Raw genomic sequence first — 27,494 nt, 5'->3', positions numbered from 1 at the left:
GGAGATTCCTGCCGCTTAGTCTCCCACGCCGCTGCTGGCTCAGCAGAGGTTAGCCTAACATTCTAACATTCACCACAGAAGCGCCCGTGCCGGGTTTGTAATGCCTAGCGCGGACCTCCGGCCGGGTGAGGACAGCTACCTCCCGCCCGCTCCTCCCCGGACCACGCCCTCCGCCCCTGACTCCTCCCACCTCCCCGCAGCTAGGGCGCCTGCGCGCTGCGGGTGGTGGCTCTCCCCCAACCCCCACCCCCGCCCGGCTGGAGGAAAGCCCATTGGCCGCTGCGTGGGGCCGCGTGCTGCCTCGCGCCTGTGACTGTCGCACGTGCTGGGGCCGGAAGCAGCCGTCGCAGCGATGGCGTCGTTACTTTGGGGAGGCGACGCGGGGGCCGCGGAGAGCGAGCGGCTGAACGGCCACGTAACCGCCACCGAGCCGGGGAGGGCCAGCGGGTGGGAGCTAGAACAGCACTCCCTGAGGGAAATGTGCTGGGAAGGGGAAGGGGGAGCCCCGGTAGCGTTTGGAGTGGGGTGTCAGGTGGTAAGAGAGGAGATGTGACAAGGATTTGGAAGAGGGCCACCGGAAGGGAGACTCCGAGAGAAACAAGACCTTGGGTTGGAAAGGGCAAAATGAAGACACTTGCGCCGGGAGGGAACGCAGCTGGTGGCCCCAAGTAGACCCCGAGTTTTCTGTTCTCCCAATTTGACCACTAAGCCTCGGCTAACCTTCATCTTCATCTTAACTACCAACACGCTTTCCTGTCTACTTTCCTTTGCTTGTCCTGTGACCCCCAAGGACCGTCCCATTTAGGCCAGAGACTTATAAAGAAGAATTTCACATGCAGGGGCAGCGGAAAGTCTCCTTCCAATTTTAGGGTAATTCATACAGGAGATCAGTTCCTCAAAGGAACCCATTTATACATAACATTGCAAAAGAAACGGTATTGGGAGGGGGATCTTCCCTTTCTTCTTTCCAGTCTGTTAGGGGGCAGCACTGGGCTGCTTGATGGTTTGCTTCCTAATATTGATTAATTTTGTATCTTTCAATAGTTTTCAAACCTCATCCACCCCCAGAAGAACCTTCTGGGTATCAAGAGTGCTACCATCCCAAACATAGGTGAGTGCTGTTAAAGGAGATTGGGCTCAGTTCCTTGAAAAAGTGTTGTTTTCCTCATATCCCAGCTTTAGCTCCATTAACACTCAGGGCCCTCCACTACCTTCCCAGTCTTTTTACCCTCTTCTCTACTGCTTGACCCTTTTGTACACACTGTAGAGTCAGCAAGAGAAACTGGGATAATACGCTAGACGTTTCTGCTTGGCATTTATCTTTACAGTTGTTGTTTTTTTTTTTCTCACATCCTTTTAGATGGTTCTGTTAATAGGATCGAAGAAGATGATGAAGATGATGTAGGTAGGAAATAAATCCATTTGTGGGTATTTACTAGCATTCTGTTTCATGTAGGGCTTCCCTGGTGGCTCAGAGGTTAAAGCGTCTGCCTGCAATGTGGGAGACCTGGGTTCAGTCCCCTGGGTCGGGAAGATCCCCTGGAGAAGGAAATGGCAACCCACTCCAGTATTCTTGCCTGGAGAATCCCATGGATGGAGGAGCCTGGTGGGCTACAGTCCATGGGGTCACAAAGAGTCGGACACGACTGAGCGACTTCACTTCACTTCTGTTTCATGTAATCATGACTTCACAATGTGAATGAATAATATCTTAAGTGGAAAAGAACCATCTTTGCTTCTGTTTTCTTTATGAATAGTGAATGTCAGAAAAAACACTAACTTGGGAGTGGGGATTACCTCTTCAGAGGAAAATTGAAACAGAATATGTAGGAATGGGTTAAGAATTTTCAGCTGGCAAGGACAAAGTAGGTCTGGTGGCAGTGGATGTAGGCTTGCTTGAGGATAGAGTCTGGTGTAGGGCAGAGTCTAAAAAACAAAAAAAGAATTCTCAGTGCTGTGTCATTCTTTCTAAAACCTTCTTTTAGAAGAAAAATGACAGCAGGAGCAGTTGCTTGATATACAGTCACTGAATGGAAGGAAGCAACTTGTTAGATGTCATTTGGGAGGCTTGACTTTTCCCCTGCAATATCCCCTTTTTTATCCTTGCTTTTCTAGTGGATTTGGCAGCTAATTCACTCTTAAACAAATTAATCCGGCAGTCCTTAGTAGAATCCAGTCACCGGGTCGAAGTCTTACAAAAGGATCCCAGCTCTCCACTCTACTCAGTGAAAACATTTGAAGAGCTGCGGCTGTGAGTATTTGTGCCTTAAGTGTGGGAAAATGCCAGAAAGTGTAGCACAGAACAAACTAATCTGCTAATAATAAACCCATCAGATTCTCCTTCATGTTCTAATAATCAGCATTCAACTGAGATGTGGACGTTTTGCCTGGAAATAAAATACAACTCAAAGAGGAACACTAGGCTATCTGAGTTGTACAATGACTTGAGCACCTTTCTGATGGTAAAATTTTTAACCTTGCTGTGCTATGGGGGATAGCTAAGCCAGACACAGCCACATTGCTACTCTCCATACCAGAATACAGGGCTTCCCTGGTGGCTCAGTGGTAAAGAATCCACCTGTCAATGCAGGAGACACAGGTTTAATCCCTGGGCTGGGAAGATCCCCTGGAGAAGGAAATGGCAACCCACTCCAGTTTTCTTGCGTGGGAAATCCAATGGACAGAGGAGCCTGCTGGGCTGCAGTCCAGTTCATGGGGCTGCTAAAGAGTTAAACATGGCTTAGCGACTAAACAGCAATAACAATACCAGAATACAGATAATGGGAAATTTGGTGGCCCAAATATTCCTTGAGATAAGTTACAAACTTTTACCTCTTTACTTTTTTGTCTCAAATGGTATGTAAATAACTTTCTCAAATTGGTTTGTATTTCCTAGGGATTTATCAGTTGGCATTAAGGAAATGTATTTTAACAGGGAAAGTTACTGATGTGGAGAAATCCAAAATCCTGATGCCCTCTTTCTAAATGGGGAGATGCTTACCTATGATGAAAAGTTGGCTGCCAGTAATCTAGCAGTTCATCTACCAATTAAACACATCCAGACTGTGCATGTCACTGTAGTGGAAGTATTCCAGCCTACTTCACTTTATTCTCTTCTGAACACCTGTCTTGAGACCCCTGCCCCCGACCAGGAAAGAGGCATTTAAAATACCAGCTTAGAAGAATGAGCTAATATTGCATCTTCTTCTAGATAGAACTGATAAAAGAATCACCTAAATGAAATTTTGTCTTCTCTGAAAATTGCAGTTAAAACATAGAAGTTTGTCATTGACTTAAAAGAAATAAATGATAAATATCACTTAGTTTTCTCCTTGTGTGGAAAGCAAAACTCTCCTGGAAAATTGTATTTCTTTCAGACGAGTTTTCCCATTTTTTTTTTTTTCTCTTAGTTCAAGAGAGAGTTCACCTTTAGGCCCTTACTACTATGCTTGGTCTAAGCTAATAACATAACTTATTGCTTTACTGCTCCAAATGTACAGGCATGATTGTATATGTTTGAGAGTTGAGATTTAGATATATTATTAATACTTTTCATACTCAGTTGCAAAGTGGCCTAATTTAGAAATGCACTTTTCACGTTTGTATTTCTGAGGCTACTGATGCATCATAGCCTTCAAGTATTTGATTTCTTTTTTTGACAGCAAGGAAGAGTTACTAAAAGGGATCTATGCAATGGGATTTAATAGACCATCCAAAATTCAAGAGATGGCTCTTCCAATGATGCTGGCACATCCGTGAGTTTCCAGGGAAATAGTGTTGCAACTTGGTTATTTTTGGTCTCATATTCAGTTGATGCCCAGCGTCTCCTCTTTCCTACAGACCCCAGAACCTCATAGCCCAGAGCCAGTCTGGAACAGGAAAGACAGCTGCTTTTGTATTGGCAATGCTCAGCAGAGTTAATGCCTTGAAATTGTTTCCACAGGTAAGAAAAGGCTGAGAGAGAGAGGAATGCTTGCAGCGCCAGTGGTATTTTAGTGATGGGCAGCAGTGCTGCTGTGATGTGATGGTATTTAGAATAGACGTTCTTTCTTAAAATCATAGGATTATAGGCAGCAGTGTAGGGTAGTGACTGAGAGCACAGTCTTCATAGTTCGACGGGTTCCAATACCAGCCTGTCTGCCTACCAGCTGAAAACCTTAGGAGGGTTAGTAAATCTTTAGGAGTACATTTTCTTGTTAATAAAAATAACATCTATAAAGGTGTGGATCACAGTTGTCCAGTTTGCCCTTGAACCCTGACACCAAGCACGGTGCTTGCCCTGTAGAAACCGCTTCTTAAACATTGAATGAATGGGTATCTGCCTCATAGGATTGTCATGCAGATTGAGTGAAATAATACACATTTTTAGCACTATGCGCAACATAAAGTGAGCATTCAGTAGTGATGGCTATAAGGCTGTAGCTCACCCAGCCCTCTTATTAATGCAGAAGGAAACAGCCTTGGAGAGGGAGAGGTTGCCTGCGAGGTCGCAGTTGTCAGAGAGTGGCTGAGCAGGGGCTGGAACTGGAGCCACAGGACACACACGCTGAATCCCTGGGTCGAGAAGATCCCCTGGAGAAAGAAATGGCAGTCCACTCCAGGATTTTTGCCTGGGAAGTCCCATGGACAGAGGAGCCTGGTGGGCTCCAGTCCATGAGGCCAAAAAGAATCATTACCTGCCGGAGCACGCCCGACATGACTAAGCAGACACGAGTGTAGTTGCTTTACAATTACTGTACAGCAAAGTGAATCAGCCACACAGATACATATATCCCCTCTCTTTTGGATTCCTTCCCATTTAGGTCACCACAGAGCACTGAGTTCCCTGAGCTATGTAGTAGCTTCTCATTAGTTATCTATTTTATACATAATGTCACTATACCTCCACAAATTTTAATTGTATTTCAGAATTGCATAATGGCTCTTATGAAGCTTTCTCCTTCCCCCTTGTCTCTCTCTCAGTGCCTCTGCTTGGCTCCTACTTATGAACTGGCTCTGCAAACTGGCCGTGTGGTCGAACGGATGGGGAAATTCTGTGTGGATGTTCAAGTGATGTATGCCATTCGAGGAAATCGAAGTATGTACCAGCGAGCCAGTCCTGGCTGATATATATGTGTGTGTGTGTGTGTGTGTGTATTTAACTATTTTATTTATTTAGTTTTATCTGACTTAGGAGAAGGCAATGGCACCCAACTCCAGTACTCTTGCCTGGAAAATCCCATGGACGGAGGAGCCTGGAAGGCTGCTGTCCATGGGGTCGCTAAGAGTCAGACATGACTGAGCGACTTCCCTTTCACTTTTCACTTTCATGCATTGGAGAAGGAAATGGCAACAGTGTTCTTGCCTGGAGAATCCCAGGGATGGCTGGGATGGTGGGCTGCCATCTGTGGGGTTGCACAGAGTCGGACACGACTGAAGTGACTTAGCAGCAGCAGCAGCCAACTTTTAAATTTCATCTTTTCTTTTGGCTGAGCCCTGTGACATGTGGGATCTTAGTTCCCTGGCAGGGGATCACACCTGCGCTGCCTGCATTGAAGTCTTAATGACTGGCCTGCCAGGGAAGTTTCCCTGGCTCATATTTTAGATCCTGACTCCACCAACAATCATGGTATATTAATACCTTCTCTGCTTTCTCACCTCTAAAATGAGGACATAATGGCACCTGTATCATAGAGTCGTTAACTGGAATTTAATGAAATGATAGAGATGGAGCACTGTGTGCACCTCCAGCATGTGATAAAGATCCAGTGCATGTTAGCTTACCACTCCCACAGCTGGAGCAACAGCTCAGTGCTTTTGCCTGTTCTCTTCTGTGAGGCTCAGTTGTTTTGTACAGAACAGCTTTTATTGTTTTACTTCTTCATGAAAGTGCTACATGCATATAGCTTTAAAAAAGTCTTTAAAACCCAGAAAATTCAAAGGTAAAAGTATAAGTTGTTCCTTCTCATCTTTCAAAAACCTGTTTCCAAAGACAACTATGGTTTTGTTATCAAATCTGTGGGGTTTTTTGTTTTTGAGTGTTGACAAAACATGGGAACATTTTTTTTTGTACTGTTTAAAAACTTACGCATCTTAAACATCTTTTCATGTCAGTGTGTATAGCCCCATGTCCTCCTTTTGACCAGCTGTATAATATTCCATCATTTTTTTTCATGGGACCTCTTGATGGACTTTGTGGTGGTTTTCCGTTTGGGGAGGGTCTGTAGGCCTTTCCCTGCTGTGCCACTTTCCTGTAGGACAGTGGAGATGTTGCAGGCCAGCTTTTTAAATGACTGTGAGGCAGAATCAGTTACTCAGGACTGTTACCGTTACTGTAAACCAAGAAACTCGGAGACTTCTCCTAAAACTCTGTCAAAAACCACAATGACCCTCAGGGTTTGCCCTTGGGAAACCAATAGGAAATGTGTTGCATGACTCAGAATTCCAGACGGTTAGAGTGGTTTCCAGCTAAAGAAGACCTTCCAACCCTTTTCTCCATAGTTCCCAGAGGCACGGATGTCACCAAACAGATTGTAATTGGCACTCCTGGGACTGTCCTGGATTGGTGTTTCAAGCGAAAATTAATTGATTTGACTAAGATTCGTGTGTTTGTCCTGGATGAAGCTGATGTGATGATCGACACACAGGGATTTGCAGACCAAAGCATTCGTATTCAAAGGTAACTTTCACATCCATCCTTTTCTTCCTGGATCTTCTGTCCGGATAAGGGATTTCATTTGTCCACTGCTCTTCATTGTCTTTACTGCTTATTCCCCACTTCCTTCTCCTTCAAAGCAGATTGGGTTTTCATGATTTTTAGCAGCTCAGTGAGCCTTTGACCTGTAATTTCCCACTTCATCTTATAACTTTGCTTTACTCTTGTGCTGCAGGCTCACAGATGAAATCCATATAGTGGGTCTGCACCAAAGTTTGCCAATAATCTTATATTTGAGCAAAATTCTAAAGAGAATTTACTAAAACCCCATAGCGCTATTGTAAAGACGCAGTAACATGGGGTCAGCAACCTCGTGGTCTAGTCCTGACCTTGCCTGTAAGTTGTTAAGTAAATCTTGCCATTTTGCTAGGCCTCTCTCCCAGGATCACCATGGGGCTTAAAATTTCAGATTATCAGGCCTAACCTGAACCTTATGGAATCAGAATTTCTGGGAGTGGGCCTCTCTGTATCACTTATTTTTAAAGCATTATGGTGGTGGTCGTTTAGTTGCTAAGTCGTGTCCGACTCTTGCAACCCCGTGGACGGTAGCCCGCCAGGCTCCTCTGTCCATGAGATTTTCCAGGCAAGAATACTGGAGTGGGTTGCCATTTCCTTCTCCAGGGGATCTTCCCAACCCAGGAATTGAACCCGGGTCTCCGGCATTGCAGGCAGATTCTTTCCCAACTGAGCTACAAGGGACTGTGTTAAATTCAAATAGGATACTGAAAGACTTACAATGAAAACCAGTAATCCCCTGCCCCCAAACCCTAGAGAACACTGTCCGTTTTGGCATTAACTGTCATATCTTTAAATAACAAGCTCTCATTGCTGCTTCTCATTGTATATTGTCTCTTCCGAGGTGGCTCAGTGGTAAGAATCTGCCAGTGTAAGAGACACAGGTCAAACCCTGGATTGGGAACATCCCCTGGAGAAGGAAATGGCAACCCATTCCAGTATCCTTGCCTGGGAAATGCTATGGACAGAGGAGCCTGGTGGGCTACAGTCCATGGAGTTGCAAAGAGTTGGACATGACTGAGCAACTAAACAGCAGCTGGCTTCCCATTAGAGAAAGTGGGAATTTAGTCCTTCTATACCACCCCCTTGGAGAAGGCAATGGCACCCCACTCCAGTACTCTTGCCTGGAAAATCCCATGGACAGAGGAGCCTGGTGGGCTGCAGTCCATGGGGTCGCTAAGAGTCAGACACAACTGAGCGACTTCCCTTTCACTTTTCACTTTCATGCCTTGAAGAAGGAAATGGCAACCCACTCCAGTGTTCTTGCCTGGAGAATCCCGGGGATGGGGGAGTCTGATGGGCTGCCGTCTATGGGGTCGCACAGAGTCGGACACGACTGAAGCGACTTAGCAGCAGCAGCAGCATACCACCCCCACTCTCACTATACTGTCCCCTCTATGGCTTCGGTGGTTGTATCATATGAGTTTGGTTACATTAATGGTCAGTATTAATATTATTATCACAACACAAGTATTGTTCACTGTGGAGCATTGAACTATTATGTGGGTTGTTGTTGTTTATCTTGGCTACACTGGGCCTTTATTGAATTTCATGGACTTTCTCTAGTTGTACTACGTCAGCCCCAGGGCTTGCAGGCTCAGTGCTTGTGGCTTGTGGGCATGTGGGATCTTAGTTCCCTGACCAGGGATCAATCCCTTGCCCCTCACATTGCAAGGTAGATTCTTAACCATTGGACCACAAGGGAGTCTCTAGTTATGTTTTTTTGTGTGTAACTTTTCCCCCTAAATTTGCCTGTTTTCCTTTTTTGGCTACTGTCGTCATGTAGAGGTGTCATATGTCAGTGATATCTCTAGACAGTCAAATGCATCTTAAAGCGCCAGTGGTTTTTTTCCAGGAGATCCTCCACACACACTGTCTCTGGTTTTAGCTGGGCTGGTTGCACTCCTGCAGCCACAGTCGTGTCAGTTGCCTCGGTCCTCAGTCCCAGTTTTGAATCTCCTGTCCTGTGGGTCCTTTTTCTTGGTTTACTGAATATGCTGGAACATACAGTCCAGTGACTTCCTGCAAAAGGAGGTGTAGGAAGTCCATTTTCTAGCCCCTGCATGTCTGAAAATGTTCTTACTGTGCCTGTAAATTCGATCTCTGAGTTGATTTTGCCTGGATGTGGAATCTTGTCCTAGAAAGCTTTCTCCCTATAAATTCAGAAACAGTGTTGAAAACAGAAAAATGGTAGTTGTTTTTTTTGTTTGGTTGGTTGTTTTACTATAGTTAATACTCTGTTTCTGGTGTTGCTACTGGAAAGTTTAATGTCATCCCTATCCCCAGACTTTTGTCTGTGATGTTCTTTTTTCTCTAGAACATTTTGGAATCTTTTTATCCACAGTAGAATGAGACCTCTCGGCTTGGTTCAAATTTTTTTTTCTTCATTGTACTACACACGTGGCACATGCTTTTCATTTCCAGAATTTGTGTCGACCAGATCTGGGGAAATTTCTTACATTACTTCTTTCCCTATGGTGACCAACTTTTTAGGAAGCCAACCCAGTCACAGCAGGGAAATGCACACACACACATACATGTCATGTATATATAATAGTATATATAATACAGAAGAACTAATCATGCACATGTGTTATTACTTTAACATAAAAATATGTAAAATATGTGTTTATTTGAAATTATATATTATGTGCTTTTCTGTTTAAACAAAACAAACCGTCGAACTAAACTGTGGCAATAAGTAGTAATTCATAGGAGAATTAGGTAAATATGCATGAGAAAAATACAATAATGTTTTATCTCTGATACAGCAATTTAATCTTTTAAAACATTGGATGCTTAAATTTTGGAGGCTGTGCTGTTGGTTTTTTTTTTTTTTTTTTTGACCGCACCACACAGCTTGTGGGAGTTTAGTTCCCTGACTGGGGATCGATCCTGGCTCTTGGCGGTGAGAGCACAGAGTCCTACCCCCTGGACCGCCAGGGGAGTCCCTACTGTATATTCTTATAATACAGAATTACAGAGCTTTTTACGAAGAGAGTGTAAATCCATTAGAACTAATTACACATACTACCTGTATTTAATGACAGAGATAGTCGTGACACTTTGCTTTGTGTCTCACAGAGCTATAGGATGTTTCTCTGCTCTAGTGTCCTTGGGACTCCTTGCAGCCTTCTCTCCTTGTATGTGGCAGTAAAAAAGAATATAGTCAGATGTAAAATTCATTTTGACTTGGAGCTCTGCCATCAGTAAGCCCACACTGATTCTTTTTTTAAAAAAGTTTTTTGGAGTGTAGCACACATACACAGTAATCTACAACATTGCGTTCCTTTCTGCTGTACAGCATAGTGACTCGGTTATACATATGGCCACTCTCTTCGATTCTTTTTCCATATATGTCATTACAGAGTTTTGAGTAGGGTTCCCTGTGCTATACAGTAGGTCGTTATTAGTTATCTGTTCTATACACACACACACACACGTCTGTGTGTGTGTGTGTGTGTGTGTGTGTGTATATATATATGAGAAGCCCACAGTGATTCTTGGTATCGGTCCAGTGAGATAGCCTCCTAAGCATAGAATACTTAGGAGCCAGCAACAGTGGTTTTTAGACCTGTAAGAATTTCCAGCTCCCTTGGAATGTCCTTCCACGCATCTGCACACTTGTTTTAGTAGACCAAGTGTTTGTCATTCAGATCCTTTGCATCCATAAATCCATCGTCTGGGTCATCCATACCTAAAATGTCCATCATTTTCAAACACCCCAAAGTCTATTAGATCTCATCATAAGTGAAACCTCTCCTCCTCAGGGAAAAAGATTATAAACCACAGAGATGACTTAAACTTGAGAAATTAAAAGATGGATTCCTTACAAAGTTAGTAAAGAAATGAGAAAGTCCTCAACTTGGCTGGACTTCAGAAGCAGTTTTATTTCTAAAAAAGGAAAAATAAGTCATTTTTTCCTGCGAGTTTTTTTTCCTTTTGAAGTATTTATTTTGTTTTGTAGTATGGCCAGTGAGCAATATTGTGATAGTTTCAGGTGAACAGCCAAGGGCCTCCGCTCAGTTCAGCTGCTCAGTCATGTCCAACTCTTTGTGACCCCATGGACTGCAGCACGCCAAGCTTCGTGTCTATCACCAACTCCCAGAGCGTACTCAGACTCATGTCCATAGAGTCGGTGATGCCATCCAACCATCTCATCCTCTGTCGTCCCCTTCTCCTGCCTTCAGTCTTTCCCAGCATCAGAGTCTTCCAGTGAGTGAGTTCTTCGCATCAGGTGGCCAAAGTATGAACTGGTTGGATCTCCTTGCAGTCCAAGGGACTCTCAAAAGTCCTCTCCAACACCACAGTTCAAAAGCATCAGTTCTTCAGCACTCAGCTTTCTTTATGGTCCAACTCTCACATCCATGCATGACTCCTGGAAAAACCATAGCTTTGACTAGACAGACCTTGGTTGGCAAAGTAATGTCTCTGCTTTTTAATATATATGTATTCGTTCTTCTCCAAACCTCCCTCCCATCCAGGCTGCCACATAACATTGAGCAGAGTTCCATGTGCTGTACAGTAGGTCCTTGTTAGTTCCCCATTTTAAATATTTGCTGTGAGTTTTTGTTGCAGCCTTTACAACCAGACAACTCGGCTGCAGTCAGTATATGGCATCTTCATTGGTCATCAGACCGTTTTGGAGATACAGTGTGTTAATTCTGTTTTACTATAATCTCTTTCTCATCCTTAATTTATTTCTAAATTAGAGATGGACATTGTTTTTGTCTCAAGCTTTGAAAATAGACTAATATTTTAAATCCTTTCGCTGGCCAGCTACAATGCCTGGCATCTTGTAGACACATGTCCAAGGAAGCACTCTGCTTCCATTTCTTCACAGAAAGAAATCTTATAAGGCTTCTGCAAGTTTGACCTAACAAAGAGCCCCAAAACTTTGGTAGTGAACAGTTCAGTATCACAGGGAAGCAGATCGTATGCCTTTTTAGTAGTGTTGTGTACAAAGATGCAGACATTTAGCTGGTAAGAGCTGTTCGTGTTCTTTGGTAAGGAGTTCATAGGTTGAATGGAATCTGCCAGAGTTTATATTTGCTCTGTCTGCTGCTCCTGCTAGGGTTGAACAGAGGCTGGTTTGTGTTTGGAAACAACGTCTAGCAGCCTTTTGTTTTATATTTTCTGTGTTGTATAAAAACTTCATAGAAGTCAAGATGTTTTTAAGACTCCAGTTTTTAGTTTTTCCTTCCTTTTGTTTAAAATACATTAAGCCACAGCACTGTCCAATAAAAATACAATGCAGGCCACATGTGTAATTTAAAATTTTCTAATAGCCACATTAAAAAAAGAAACAGGTGAAATTCATGTTATGAAAAAAAATCATTTAATTTTATATCAAAATGAGTGTCTTAACAAGTAACCAATATTTTATCAGTATAAAAATTATTAATAGTCTGCATTTTTTTGCATACTAAATCTTTAAAATCCAGTGTTCTACAGAACAACCCATGTTTCTTTCCCTTGGATAATTTGTATAAATTTACTTTTTGGAAGGAAATGGCCCCAGCCTTGGGGTACCAGTCCTGGGGCCGTCTTTTCAGATGAAAGATTGTAGTAGAACAGATGGCCAATGCAGATTGTCCTCCAGTCTCTTCAGAGGCCCCCAGCCCCTGCCAGTCCTTCCTCTGAATTCTCTGGTCTCGCAGGTCTTAGACCTCCCAGGGTTCTGAGACATCTACTGCCTTTCCATCAGCATTTCCCTCTGTAGCACACGTATCTTAGCTTCAAGCACCTTCTCCATTATCATGCTTTTCCATCTTGCAAAACTACATTGAAATGTCTCTTCCACCCATTTCTCTTCTTGGATTCTTCACGTTTTGTGAGTTCATATCTTCATCCCTTTATAATCACATAAGTGTGATGTGGGACACTGAGAAGGTAACACATGTAGTCAGTTTCCCACAGTCAACCCGAAATCGGTCCAGTTGTGTGAAAAGCTCCTGGGGATTCAGGTCCCAGGCTTGGTATAATGTTTGGGAATCGCTGAGTTGTATGAACTCTCCTGTTCCCTTTTAGCACTAAGGACTTTTCCTCTTAAGTGCTCTGTTGTCTTCTCAAAGGCAGTGATTTCTCTCTGGTCTCTTCTGTTTTTTGAAAACTAACTTTTTAATTGATGTTTAACATATGTACAGAGAAATCCTAAGTGTACACTGGGTGAATTATCGCAGAGAGGCTATGCTCATGGAACAGTGGATCCGTCAAGACTGAAATCTTTCTCAGAGTGCTCCAGAAAGTGCCCTGCAGGCCGTCTCCTGTCACCAGCCCTCTCTCCTCCTCAGACTTAGCTCTGTCTTAACTGCTGACTCTGTGGGTTCATCTTACCTATTTTTGAACTGGGGTATCAATTGTCCTGTGTTCAGTGTGGGTTTAGCTTGCATTTTCCATGCAGCAGCATCTTCCCCTTCTGCACCCTTTTATTTATATCTGGGTCTTCCCATTCCACATAGACTTTACGTGACTGTTCTTTCCTGCTCAGTAGATAGAACACCTGCCTTTGAGTAATGAGCCTCTGTGCCCCTCATCTGCATGGAGCTCGTGTGAGATGATTCCCATAAACAGCCCCTGGACTGACACACTAGGCTCCATAAGCCGTCTCTCCTAAGGAGGTGACTGGCTTGGAAACCCCCAAGCCCTCCAGATCTCTTAGCTGACCTCCACTCTGGAGCCCCGTGTTCAGTTTATGCATTCCCCAAACCCTGGGTGGGAGGGAGGGGCTGACGCGTGACCCCCTGCAGCAGGTGTAGTTCTTGTGTCCACAGCGCCCTTCAAGGTGACCCTGGGGTGGGAGCGGGGGCATGGGGGACAGCTGATGGCTGTGGGCGTCCAGTGCTGGGAGCTGCCCCCTGGAGTGGGACAGGCCTGGCGGTTGGGTGATGCCCTTTTCCCTTCTCTCTCCCAGAGCTTTACCCTCCGAGTGCCAGATGCTCTTGTTTTCGGCGACCTTTGAAGACTCTGTGTGGCAGTTTGCTGAGCGAATCATTCCTGACCCCAATGTTATCAAGTTACGAAAAGAGGAGCTGACCCTGAACAACATCCAACAGTACTACGTGTTGTGCGGGAACAGGAAAGACAAGTACCAGGCTCTCTGCAACATTTACGGCGGCATCACCATAGGCCAGGCCATCATCTTCTGCCAGGTAGCTCCACTGGGACTCGCCTTCCTCATGCCCAGGCTTCCGTGCAGATGGGGGCAGGGGACAGTCAGATGAGTGAGAGCCAGGGAGCCGGGCACTGTGTTCCACACTGTTTATTCATGATGTCGTTCAATTTTCAGAGCAACTTTGAATAGAGATTACTTGTGTTTTATGGGTGACACTGAAGTGATGAAATAGGACTTCAGTATGACACGAAACAGGGCATCCTCCTTTTATGTTGATTTAAATTTTTTTTCTTTTTTGGTTATGCCATGCAGCTTGGTCAGTTCCCTGACCAGGGATTGAACCTGGGCCATGGCAGTGAAGGCCCAGAATCCTAACCACTGGAGTTAGGATTAGGGCCCCAGGGAACTCCCCAGGCATGCTTCTTTTAGAGGGACTGCTTCTAATATGTCCCCGTTCAAATTGATGTTACTGTGGCTGTTTTCACAGATACCCTTTATCAGGTTAAAAATGTTCTCTTCGTTTCCAAACTTACTATGAGGAAGGCAGCCACTCAGTTACTCGCTGTTGATAGCCCTTTATTTTTCTTTTCATATTTACTTTTCTCTCTGACATTGTTCGTGTTCCTGTTCTGGATTGTATTTTTTCACCACCACGTGAACACTGTCAGCTCCATGAGAGCAAAGTCTGTTCCACATACCTCCTTGCCCCCATCCTGGAAGAGCCCCGCCCAGCAGTGGATGGCCTTGGAAACACCTGTAGAGTAAGGGAAAGTGCAGCCCTGCCGCAGAGTAGCCATGTAACCCTGGGTAGAGCACTTAATGGTTTTATGCTTTAGGTTAATTTTTTAGTGTTTTCAAATGAGCTTAGACACCTGCTTCATCAGATCATTATGGAAGTAGATGAGTGTGATGTAAGTAAAGGTTTTTGCAAGGTGCCTGGCACACACAACAACTTAATCATCGTTGTTGTTGTTCAGTCACTAAGTCGCGTCTCAGTCTTTGGAGACCCATGGACTGTAGCCTGCCAGGCTCCTTTATCCATGAAATTTCTCAGGCAAGAATAGTGGAATGGATTGCCATTTCTTTCTCCAGGGGTCTTTCTGACCAAAGGATCAAACCCACATCTCCTGCTCTCTTGCATTGACAGGTGGATCCTTTACCATTGAGCCCATCATCATTGTTAGGTTACCTCATTTTGTCATCTGACCTCCACAAGAGGTGGACGGAGCATTTTATTCTGTTTCAGGGCTGAGAAGCAGAGCTCTGACAGGTTGAGAGGGTGTGCCCCTTAGAGGCCCGGGGGCAGGGGAACTCCCTGCCACATTCACAGGTCTCTCTAGGCCTGAAAGGAAGGAGGAGCAAAACCCCTCTACAACCGCTGTACCCCCAGCTCCCATGCCCTGCAGACATGAGCGCTGCACACACAGTGAGGCTGCTTCAACTTGGGTGTGGTGCTGGCCTTTGATTTTCCTGCAGACTCGTCGAAATGCTAAATGGTTGACTGTGGAGATGATGCAGGACGGCCACCAGGTGTCTCTGCTGAGTGGAGAGCTGACTGTGGATCAGCGAGCTTCCATCATCCAGAGGTTTCGGGACGGAAAGGAGAAAGTCCTTATAACCACCAATGTCTGCGCTCGAGGTGTGTATGTGTGTATTTAAAGTCAGGTTTATTGAGGTTATCATTTACATGTGATAAAATTCACTCTTTTTAAGGATGTGGTTCAGTGAGTTTTGACAAACATATGTAGTCATGTACCCATCACTGTAATCAAAATGCAGAACAATTCCATCTCCCCTCAGAATTTCTCTGTGCTTATTTGCAATCAGTCTCTGAAACTAATGGCCCCTGACCACTAACTACTGAGCCAGATCTCTGCTTCTGTATTTTTGTCTCTTCCAGAATGCCATGTACATGTAATTGGTAACCTCAGTGTCTGATTTATTCCTCTTGACGTCATACTTTGGAATTCATCAGTGTTGTTACATGTATCAATAGGTCATTCCTTTTTATTGCTGAGTAGTATTCCATTGAATGCGTGTACCAAATTAGTTCATCCGTTCACCCGTTGATGGACATTTGGATTGCTTACAGCTCAGGGCTATTTTGACTGAAGCTGTAATAAACATTCATGTATAGGGCTCATGCAGACATACATTTTCTTTTCTCTTAGGTAAATACCTAGAAGTAAGATTTTTCAGTCATAGGGTCAATGTATATTTAGCTTTAGAGGCAACTGCAGAACTGTTTTCCAGAGTAGCCATGCCATTTTGCATTTCTACCAGCAGTACTGGAGGGTTCTAGTTGTTCTCCATCCCTGTCAGTAATTGATATTGACACTTTTTCATCTTAACTTTTCCAGTAGATGTATGTGGTGTCTTGTGTTTTTTACTTGTGTTCCCTAATGACTAATGATGTTGGTCATCTCTGAGGTGTTTTTAATTTTAAAACTATTGACTGCTGGGGAAAAAATCTTTTTTTCAAGTAAAGGGTCTTCCTACTTTCCTCACTTCCCCATTGTATCCTTGCCTATGCCACATACTCAAACCCTGTTTCCTAGTTTATTACTGGTTCACCCGACAGAACTGAGGACCTGCCGTGAGGGCTAAGCCTGGAGGAGGAGCAGCCTGAAAAACGGCCTTCCCTTAGGGAGCACACCACCTCTGACCCTCTAGACCGGCGCTGTCCGATAGAAATGCTTGCACTGAGAGAAATCTCCTATTCTCTGCTGTCCAAGCCATAGATAGTAGCTTTTGAGCACTGGGAGTGTGGCTAGTGTGGCTGAGGAACTGGATTTTTAATGTGAATTAATTTAAATAGCCTCGTGAGGCTAATGGTTACCATACTATACCGCGCATCTGCAGAACCCCAGAGGAAAGGGGGCACAGATAGCTCGAGTCAAAGCACAGTACAGGGAGGACAAGGATCACGAGCCAGACAGCGTGTTAGTGTTGGGTGTGGAGGCCCCAGGCGAGCCCAGAAGTCTTCCTGGAAACATTAGGTGTGAGAGGTATGGATGGAAGAGGAGAACCCTTGGAAGTCTTGAGTTGTTTGTACTTTATCCTGTACGGTTTGGGCAGCCAGGTTCTAAACACAAGTGCTCTGGACATCGCTGTGGCAACCATGGTGAGGATTAGAGGAGTAGGACATGAGGGACTGGGGAGCCAGTCCAGAAATTATTATGACAGTTGAGGCCATGGATAAAATTGATGAGAACAGTGGCTGTGGAATGGGGCAGAGCTGGGCCCTGATGGGGAAGAGAACCTGCAGGGGACTCAGCACAGCGGGAGCAGAGAGAGGGGCTCTTTGGCTCAGTGAGAGCCCCAACCGCCTGCCACACACACACACACACACACACACACTTTGTACATAGTTAGACTTCTGTAGAGTTCACTTCTACTGACACTCTTACCTAGCATTGTAAACATACATCAGATCAGATCAGATCAGTTGCTCAGTCGTGTCCGACTCTTTGCGACCCCATGAATCGCAGCACGCCAGGCCTCCCTGTCTATCACCAACTCTCAGAGTTCACTGAGACTCACGTCCATCGAGTCAGTGATGCCATCCTGCCATCTCATCCTCTGTCTTCCCCTTCTCCTCCTGCCCCCAATCCCTCCCAGCATCAGAGTCTTTTCCAATGAGTCAACTCTTCGCATGAGGTGGCCAAAGTACTGGAGTTTCAGCTTCAGCATCATTCCTTCCAAAGAAATCCCAGGGCTGATCTCCTTTAGAATGGACTGGTTGGATCTCCTTGCAGTCCAAGGGACTCTCAAGAGTCTTCTCCAACACCACAATTCAAAAGCATCAATTCTTCGGCGCTCAGCCTTCTTCACAGTCCAACTCTCACATCCATACATGACCACAGGAAAAACCATAGCCTTGACTAGACGAACCTTTGTTGGCAAAGTAATGTCTCTGCTTTTCAATATGCTATCTAGGTTGGTCATAACTTTCTTTCCAAGGAGTAAGCGTCTTTTAATTTCATGGCTGCAGTCACCGTCTGCAGTGATTTTGGAGCCCAGAAAAATAAAGTCTGACACTGTTTCCACTGTTTCCCCATCTATTTCCCATGAAATCGTGGGACCGGTTGCCATGATCTTCGTTTTCTGAATGTTGAGCTTTAAGCCAACTTTTTCACTCTCCACTTTCACTTTCATCAAGAGGCTTTTGAGTTCCTCTTCACTTTCTGCCATAAGGGTGATGTCATCTGCATATCTGAGGTTATTGATATTTCTCCCGGCAATCTTGATTCCAGCTTGTGTTTCTTCCAGTCCAGTGTTTCTCATGATGTACTCTGCATATAAGTTAAATAAACAGGGTGACAATATACAGCCTTGACGTACTCCTTTTCCTATTTGGAACCAGTCTGTTGTTCCATGTCCAGTTCTAACTGTTGCTTCCTGACCTGCATACAAATTTCTCAAGAGGCAGATCAGGTGGTCTGGTATTCCCAACTCTTGAAGAATTTTCCACAGTTTATACATACTTACAAACAAATATGTGTCAAAGCAAGCTTGATTCTAGACTGTGTCTGTCAAGTGAGAATTACCTCAGCAAATGTGGTTCTTGGATAGCTGGGTCCTGAGGTGGAAGCTGCAGGGCCCTGTGGTGTCCTTCCTCTTCCAGGGATTGATGTGAAGCAGGTCACGATCGTCGTGAACTTTGACCTCCCTGTGAACCAGGCAGAGGAGCCGGACTACGAGACCTACCTCCACCGCATCGGGCGCACGGGCCGCTTCGGGAAAAAGGGCCTTGCCTTCAACATGATCGAGGTGGATAAGCTGCCTCTACTGATGAAGATCCAGGACCACTTCAGTGAGTGGCACCCTTCAGTCAGAGCTGTGGACCTGCCCACGTTGACAGTGGCTGTGTGTTGTAGGCCTCAAGTTCAGGGTTCATGATGTGATAGGATGGGGGCGGGAACCAGACAGTAGGAGCTGTCCACTCTTCAGTGTCAGAGCTCCTAACCTGAGACAGGGGTAGAGAAAGACCCAAAAACCAAGTGGGATTCATGTGAGCTCAGATTTCTATCTTATTTCTCGTTCTGGGATCTAAACCAGATTTTACATCATAAAGAACCGCCGTAAGTAATGAGATCCTGGAAGATTATATTATGTCCCCAGCTTTCTTTTTGGTCTACATTTTCCTCTTCCCTGTTGTCCCAGCGACCAACTTGGGCAATCCTAAATCCTGAGTCGGGCTGCTTTCCTCCAGCCCTCCTTCCCCTCATCTAAACAAGACAGGCTCTGATAACCTGCTGGGAAGATGGCTGGGGAGCAGGGGAAGAGGAACCCTTGCAGGACTCCAAACGTTATCTTTCACCTTTAGGACAGTGGTACTTATCCTCTGTGGGAAACAAAGAATACTGTCCCTGGGGGAGTGCACATAAGCACAGATGTGGAATTTGAAATATAATTTTAACAGGTTTGCTTACTAACTGTGGACCCTTCAGGGAAGGTGGTTAAGCACTCCTGTGTTAGGATAGCAGAGCAGGGATGGGTGTGGAGAAAGACCCATTAAGATTGCCGTTGCTGTGGTGATCAGTGCTCCCTGTTGCCATCCAGCAACGTCCCGCCCATGTATGTCCACACCCACTTCACTCCCCATGAACTCAGCCAGGCCCCTTCCCAGGCCCTCACTGCACTTTGGCCTTTTTTTTGCCCCAGGGTATATGGACATGCATGTTCTCTTGTCTGGTGCATTTGATGCTGTTGTGGTTGGTGTGAATTGGTTGTTTGGACACCTGCCTGTCCTCACCTAACCTAGAGAATGTTCCTATCTTGAGGATTTCCATATGAGGTGTCATTGTCTTCAGAAATGTAGTTGGATGGAATGAAATTTCATTTGGGCCCTGGGATAAGACTGTTCCATTCTCTTTTGCTCTTTTAGACAGCAGTATTAAGCAACTCGACCCTGAAGACATGGATGAAATTGAAAAGATTGAATATTGAAGAAATAACTTTATCACTTAGATGTATTTTGGTTTATGTGAGAATGTAGGTTTTGAAGGTAATTTTTTATGTTGAGCCTTTTTCAACATGAAGCTGTTACATATGGCAAAATAAATGTCATGGTAGCCTTAGTTTTAAGACCTGAGGTTTTTTTGAACCAAATTGATGTGAAGCAGTTGATTCTTTTGAATAAAAAAGTGAGATAATTTCTTACTCCAGTCTCTTCACAGATAAACATCTTTGCAGGGCTACTGGGATGTTGTGGGATTTAGTTCATATAAAGCACCTGAGTCAGTCGTGCCACCTGTGAACAGCTCAGGGCGCCACGAGATGGCAGTAGAATGTCACTGTTTTGGAATTTGAGTGGTTGACACGCGCTGCGCCTCCCACCCCAGGGTCTCCACCCCACCCCCACCCCCTACATGCACACACCCCCACGCACAGACACACACCCTTCTTCCCTGTGAGTACAGGGTAAAATCTTTACAAAGTAAAACAGTTTGAAAGAACATTTTGCTTCTTTTTTAACGTTTCAACTGACAGAGAATTTCAAAATATTTTTCTATTGTAGTTCTTAATGTCTTCAAATGAGAGAAGATTTAATCCATCCTCAGTTATTTTATAGTCTATGAAAATGTGGTTTTATTATAGGCATTTCTTTAAGACAGGCAGTGGGGGTTGGGGGAACCCACTTGCCTTATTAAGGAGGTGACATTTCAGGGAGTGGTCAGGTTTGCTTTTCAGAATCTCAAGGTGGGTGTGAGAATCCTAGACATTTTCCTACAAGTCCCGATGACATGCTTCTCATTTCTCACATTTACTTCTAGAAAAATGAAACAGTGGGCTTGAGAAAGCAGGGTGGTGGCGGGGAATCAATACTCTCCCAGAAAGCCCGAGCAGGCTTTGAAATCCGCTGCCAGAGTCAGGCTACAGTTCTGTCACGGCAGCGGCCACCAGCGCCCTTGGGGAGTGTGCCTGTCATCCCAGGTTGGAGGGTGGTTCCCGGCCTATCTCTTCTGGTATTCCACGTGCATGTCGCCTGCCATTGTTTTATTCCTGTGGGCAGGGCTCAGACACAGATGAAATTCACCCGACATCCTCATCCTCCAACAGGTGTTTATTGTGCATCGTGTAGGCTACACACCAAGGGGAGAGATGAGTCAGATGGACCAGTCATTTCCAAATTCAGAGCCTCACGGCTGAGACTCCGAATTAGCAAGCTTTGTTTTAATAATGGTGTTTGCTTAAATAAGGGGCACAGAGGAGGGACCCCCAGCACCATGGGGCCAGCTTCCCAGAGGAGCAGACACTGCATTTCCTTTTACCGAGAGGACATGGGCTGCAAGATGCCTCAGGTACTTGGTACCACCTTGCTGTTACCTGACAGGTCCAGATCCAGTTCATCACCAGAATTACCTGGAGAACTTGGGAGAAAAATACAGATTTCTTCCCCATACTGTACACAGAAGTCCAGACTCTTAGGGTAGAGCCCAGAAACAGTTACCTTTCGTAGCCGAGAACAGGTAAAGCCGCAGGTCCTTAAGACCACTGTGTTAGGGAGGAGATGCCAAGGCAAAGACAAGTCCCAGGGACAGAATCTGTAAAACGTGGAGCTTCTGCCTCTGAAGGTCCATGCATGTTCTCCGTTTACGTGTCTGCCTTCCTGTCTGGGACAAATCAGCTTGTCCACTCGGTACCCAGCCCCCAGCGCCTAATACGCACTCTGTGAATACTTGTTCTGTTGCGTAAATATTCTCTTGCCATTTCTTCATTCACTAACGTCCTTCCCTGATGTTTGCCATCTTAGTTTTGAACCCCAGTCCTGTAGCACAAGATGAATAACCATAGGAATTGTATCAGGATCGCTAGACCTCTCTCACTATTTGAGAATTGAGTTGGATTTTGCATCACAGTCAGCTGAGCACTGGGGTCTCCTAAACAAGACTCTACCACTTCCTCTTCCGGACCCGATCTCTAATGGAATCTCTACCAGTTACCCTGGCAAACGCCTTCCGTTTGGCAGCTGTTTCCACGGCGTCTGCACACAGTGTGCGTCTTTCTCCTCCCCCTTTGCCCCTCTCTGCACTTCCCTTTGTCTCGCTACCGAGGAGGAACAAAGCCACCCCCGTTCTGTGTACATCTCAGCTGTCTGCACACTGATCGTCCGGTTTGGCAAGTCAACATTCCCAAGGCTTGTCTCGGGGGAGCAGCACCCTGCTCAGAACTGCCAGCAGTCTCCGCGTCCTCGTGCCTGGCCGGGCCAGATCGGCTCCCTCCGTGGATGCCTGCCTGAGAGAAAGAGTCCATGGAGAAGCTGGGAATGGCCAGATGATTCCAGCGCATCTGGGAGCTGGGTTAATCAGCTGTGTATTACTTGGCACCAGATACTAAACCAGACCCATTTGGTTTATCTTGGCCAGCTTCAGACCGTGAGCATATTGAAATTCCCGATTACGTACAGCAGGGTTATGATTTCCAGTGGGAGCTGTGAGTGAACACCTCACTGCAGGGGGCACAGGTCCTGGACGTTAGGTGCTGGATCAGAGGCGACCATGAGTGACAGGAAAGGCGAATGCGTGGGTCCTGGTCTGGTAGGATGTCTGACAGCCCTTCCCAGGAGATGCGATGGCTTTTGCCCTTGAGAAAGTGTTGATGCTCCCAGCAGAGCTCAGGCCCCAGGAGAGCCCTGGCCACCTCCACACATGTCAATGGTGGAAAGTCTGGAGTGTTGCTGGGGAGATGTGTGGTACCTTTCCAGACAAGATCCTGGTAGAGGAGCCAGTGTCCAGCCTTGTTTCTGCTTTTGGTTCCCTGAGAGGCTCAGCCTCCTTCCCTTGGACTCAAGGCACGGGGTGAGGTGGGGACAGGGGCAGGTCAGCTAGAGGACCCAGATTTAGCACAACTGCAGGCACGGATGCTACAGTGGGGTCCAGGGCAAGGGGCTCCCCATGGGCCTGCTCGTCTTCACCCTCCGAGCTCAGGGCCCTTGCTGCTACCAAACAGACAACCCTGCAGACTGGTCCAGAGGCCACAGTAGTTTCCCCCAAGGAACAACAGAAGAGTTGGATCCTCTTAGCTCCTCCCCCTATTCCACCCTCCACCACCTTCAGGGAGTCAGCTTGTATACTGAAGACCCTCATGACATGCTAACCCACAGACCAAGAAAAACCCCAGCCTTGCGCTATGCAGTGGGGAGCACCAGCTCTCAGCCTTGGGAAGGACTCCTACAAAACTCAGCCCAGCATCTTTCTACGTTTTTTACTCACGGGCTGAGAGAAGACTTGGGGCTCCCACTCCTCCCTCCCCTCCGCTGACTGCTCCTCCCCCGTGGTGCGGCTCCCTCCTCAGGCCAACATTCTCTTTTTTGTTCTCCCGGGCTCTCTAAGGAGGGTTGGGGCAGCGAGACCACTGTCAGAGACACCGCCCTCTTCCCCCATTTCCCTTCCTGCTTCATGTCTCAGTGGGCTCGGGCTGCTATGACAGAATGCCACACAGAGTGAACCAAGTCAGAAAGAGGAAGACAAACGTCATACATTAACACATACATAGGGAATCTAGAAAGATGATGCGATCCTACGTGTGGGGCAGCAAAGGAGATACAGACAGAACAGACTTTGGAACTCAGTGGGAGGAAAGGGTGGGATGATTTGAGAGACTAGCATTCAAACATATACATTACCATATGGAAAATAGATAGCCAGTGGGAGTTTGATGTAGGAGGTAGGGCGTCCAAAGCCAGCATTCTTTGACAACCTGGAGGGATGGGGGGGTTCAGGAGGGAGGGGACGCATGTATATCTATGGTCGATTAATGTTGCTGTATGACAAAAGCCATCACAATGTTGTAATTATCCTCCTGCTGCTACTGCTAAGTCACTTCAGTCGTGTCCGACTCTGTAAGACCCCATAGACGGCAGCCCACCAGGCTGCGCCGTTCCTGGGACTCTCCAGGCAAGACCACTGGAGTGTGGCTGCCATTACCTTCTCCAATGCATGAAAGGAAAAGTGAAAGTGAAGTCGCTCAGTCATGTCCGACTCTTAGTGACCCCATGGACTGCAGCCTACCAGGCTCCTCCTTCCATGGGATTTTCCAGGTAAGAGTACTGGAGTGGGGTGCCATTTCCTTCTCCAATTAAATAAAAGAATTTTTTAAAACAAGCTATTAAAAAAAAAACAAAAGCACACCACATAGACTGGGGGGCTTAAACAACAGAAATGTATTTCCTTAAATTTCTGGAGGCCGGGAAATGTGAGATCAAGGTCCGGCAGGGTCGGCTTCTGGTGAAGTGCAGACTGGTCTGGCTTCTCACGGTGTCCTCACGTGGCCGAGAGAGAGGGACATGGCTTCTACCTGGCGTCTCTAATCCCACTGTCGCACCATGGGGGCCCCCTTCATTACCTAATTACCTCCCCAAAGCCTCACCTGCACACACCATCACATGGTGAGGCAAGAGGCAGGCAAAGTTTCAACACATGAATTTGGGGTGGAGGACAGTAGGCTTTCCTGGTGGCTCAGGTGGTAAAGAATCTGCCTACCGTTCAGGAGACCTGGGTTCAATCTCTAGGTCAGGAAGATCCTCTGGAGGAGGAAGTGGCTACCCACTCCAGTATTCTTGCCTGGAAAATCCCATGGTCAGAGGAGCCTGGTGAGCTACAGTCCATAGAGTCACAAAAAGTCACACAACTGAGCGACTGACACACACACAGGCACCATTATCTATTTTTAATGCGGTCTTCCACCCCACCTTTAAACATGAAACTTTTGAACTCTTCTCACAAAATACACGTGAAGTGAGACGATTCCTGGTTAAGAGAAGCACTCGTGTGTCTGCAAACCCAGGGCGGAGTTCCACTGCCCATGTGGGGCTGCCAGCCCTCCCTCTCCGCTCATCAGCCTTGTACTTCTGGTGCTGAGCTTAGACTCAACCAGAAGCGCTAGGATAATGCGAAAGATGAGCACGGAAAAGATGGCCTTCCCCATCTGGTATTCAGAACAACTGAAAGGATTTTCTAAATGAGAGTCTTTATAGATCTAAAAGTCTTTTGTTTCAGGACCTCCCTGGCTGTCTGGTGGTTAAGACTTTGCTGAGCTTCCATTGCAAGGGGCACAAGTTTGATCCCTGGTGGGGGAACTAAGATCCCACATGCTGCACAGCATGACCAAAACAAAGAAAGAAAAAAAAAGTCTTTACTTTTTAGGGAGAAGCATAGGCAACTATCTGTTGCACTTTAGGGATTCATTTCTTTCTAATAACTTTTTTTTTTTCTATTCAATAGAATAGCCGTGGGTTTCTACATTCCCATTTCTGCTATACATTTGACATGAATGGGGATTGTCTCTTATTTTGTGTTGGTTTTCCTTTTGTTAGGAAGGTGATGCAGTCTCACTCAGTCCCTTAGTTTGTGATTTGTGACTTGAAATCTCAGTGGAAGGAAGCGATTGACAAGGGAGCCCCGCGTTGTGTGAGGGTTGGAGGTGTGTTTCTACACGGCAGCCTTGGGTGTGGCTGAGAAGGCAAAGCCTAATCAGGCTGCTCTGCGAGGTGCTGAGCTCCCACTTGAGGGAATATTCAATCATTCAGAAGCATCCATTACACTTATTTGCAATGGACACTGTAGTTCTGGTTGTTGAATTAGCTAGGAGTCAGAAATAAAATGATCTCTGAGACTCCACCCATTTAAAAACGCTAAGTTTCCATGACCCCACACAGCAGACCTACACACACACACACAGGAGAGTATGAGCCATGGGAGCTTCGTACAGAGGAAGATTGTTTCCCACAAGCGAAAAGAAAATGGAGTGGCAAACTTTTCCTTTTAAGATGTGTTTACTTATTTGGCTGCACCGGGTCTTAGTTGTGGCACACAAGATCTTCAGTTGCTACATATGGGATCTAGTTCCCCCACCAGGGGTTGAACCTGGGCCCCTGGGCATTGGGATCATGGAGTCTTAGTCTCTGGACCACCAGGGAAGTCTCTGGAGTGAATAACTCTTATCTGCCTTAATTATCAGATGTGCCAACTTCCCTGTGTAACCATCTTCCCTGTGTAACCATTATACCTATTTTCATCAGTTTATGCAGAATGTGAGGACTTCCCTGGTGGCTCAGATGGTAAAGCATCTGTCTACAATGCAGGAGACCCGGGTTCAATCCCTGGGTTGGAAATATCCCCTGGAGAAGGAAATGGCAATCCACTCCAGTACTATTGCCTGGAAAATCCCATGGACAGAAGAGCCTGGTAGGCTACTGTCCATGGGGTCACAAAGAGTCGGACATGACTGAGCAACTTCACATGCAGAATGTGAATGATTTTTATTTAATATTTACATTATAAAAGCAAACAGAGAAGGAAATGGCAACCCACTCCAGTATTCTTGCCTGGAGAATTCCATGGACAGAGAAGCCTGGCAGTCTGCAGTCCATGGGGTCGCAAGAGTTGAATGCAACTGAGTGACTAACACAATAAAAGCAATAAAACAGCAAACAAAAGTGATGGGGATAATTATCAAAATTATTATAACACCTACTGTCTGGAAATGGTCCTTTTCCTCTTAATATGACTCTGGTTGATTGTAGTGCATAGATGGTATTGTGTCCTTTTATTTGAAACATTCACTGGAATGACTGATGTTGAAGATGAAACTCCAATACTTTGGCCACCTGATGCAAAGAGCTGACTCATTGGAAAGATCCTGACGCTGGGAAAGATTGAAGGCAGGAGGAGAAGGGGATGACAGAGGATGAGATGGTTGGACGGCATCACCGACTCAATGGACATGGGTTTGGGTGGACTCTGGGAGTTGGTGATGGACAGGGAGGCCTGGCGTACTGCAGTTCATGGGGTCACAAAGAGTCGGATGCAACTCAGCGACTGAACTGAACTGATTTGAAACATTAAAGTGTTTTTTTCATGTTACTACATAGTCTTTGGAATTATTATAATAACACTGATTGATCAGATTATCCTATCAGGTAAATATAACACAATGCATATTACTATCCTGGTTGAACATTTATGTGGTTGTCCAGTTTTTCAACATTATAAATAATGCCAGAAATTCCCTGGTGGTCCAGTGGTTAGAATTCCAACTTTCACTGATGAGAGCTCAGGTTTGATCCCTGGTTGGGAAACTAACTCCCCAGGTCAGTAGGTGCCCAATATCCTACTGGAGATCAGTGGAGAAATAACTCCAGAAAGAATGAAGGGATGGAGCCAAAGCAAAAACAACACCCAGTTGTGAATGGGACTGGTGATGGAAGCAATATTCGATGCTGTAAAGAGCAATATTGCATAGGAACCTGGAATGTTAGGTCCATGAATCAAGGCAAATTGGAAGTGGTCAAACAGGACATGGCAAGAGTGAACGTCGACATTCTAGGAATCAGCGAACTAAAATGGACTGGAAAGGGTGAATTTAACTCAGATGACCATTATATCTATTACTGTGGGCAGGAATCCCTTAGAAGAAACGGAATAGCCATCATAGTCAACAAAAGAGTCTGAAATGCAGTACTTGGATGCAATCTCAAAAATGACAGAATGATCTCTGTTCGTTTTCAAGGCAAACCATTCAATATCACTGTAATTCAAGTCTATGCCCCAACCAGTAATGCTGAAGAAGCTGAAGTTGAACACTTCTATGAAGACCTACAAGACCTTTTAGAACTAACACCCAAAAAAGATATCCTTTTCATTATAGGGGACTGGAATGCAAAAG

General features: G+C 45.6%; 1 protein-coding gene across 1 annotated transcript; it reads left to right on the top strand.

The window, feature by feature from the left end:
• Window positions 1-247: 247 nt before the first annotated feature.
• Window positions 248-19,988, top strand: DDX25 (DEAD-box helicase 25). Its single transcript, XM_055581230.1, has 12 exons — window positions 248-415; window positions 1,045-1,111; window positions 1,361-1,405; window positions 2,116-2,251; window positions 3,663-3,755; window positions 3,841-3,943; window positions 4,963-5,077; window positions 6,481-6,658; window positions 13,623-13,860; window positions 15,300-15,462; window positions 18,451-18,639; window positions 19,714-19,988. Exons 1-12 carry the CDS (start codon window positions 353-355, stop codon window positions 19,773-19,775), a joined length of 1,452 nt encoding a protein of 483 aa, XP_055437205.1. The 5' UTR covers window positions 248-352; the 3' UTR covers window positions 19,776-19,988.
• The last annotated feature ends 7,506 nt before the right edge of the window (window positions 19,989-27,494 follow it).

This window comes from Bubalus kerabau, chromosome 5 (assembly GCF_029407905.1).
Source record: "Bubalus kerabau isolate K-KA32 ecotype Philippines breed swamp buffalo chromosome 5, PCC_UOA_SB_1v2, whole genome shotgun sequence".
Classification (NCBI taxonomy): domain Eukaryota; kingdom Metazoa; phylum Chordata; class Mammalia; order Artiodactyla; family Bovidae; genus Bubalus; species Bubalus kerabau.
This window is presented reverse-complemented; position numbering and strand designations above follow the sequence as displayed.

What these genes read in the sequence shown, in the direction of transcription:
- DDX25 (XM_055581230.1), top strand. Translation starts at nt 353, where the DNA reads ATGGCGTCGTTACTTTGGGGAGGCGACGCGGGGGCCGCGGAGAGCGAG. An exon ending in CCAATGATGCTGGCACATCC is followed by an intron (nt 3,756 to 3,840) that starts GTGAGTTTCCAG and finishes TCTTTCCTACAG; the next exon opens with ACCCCAGAACCTCATAGCCC. An exon ending in CCTTGAAATTGTTTCCACAG is followed by an intron (nt 3,944 to 4,962) that starts GTAAGAAAAGGC and finishes TCTCTCTCTCAG; the next exon opens with TGCCTCTGCTTGGCTCCTAC.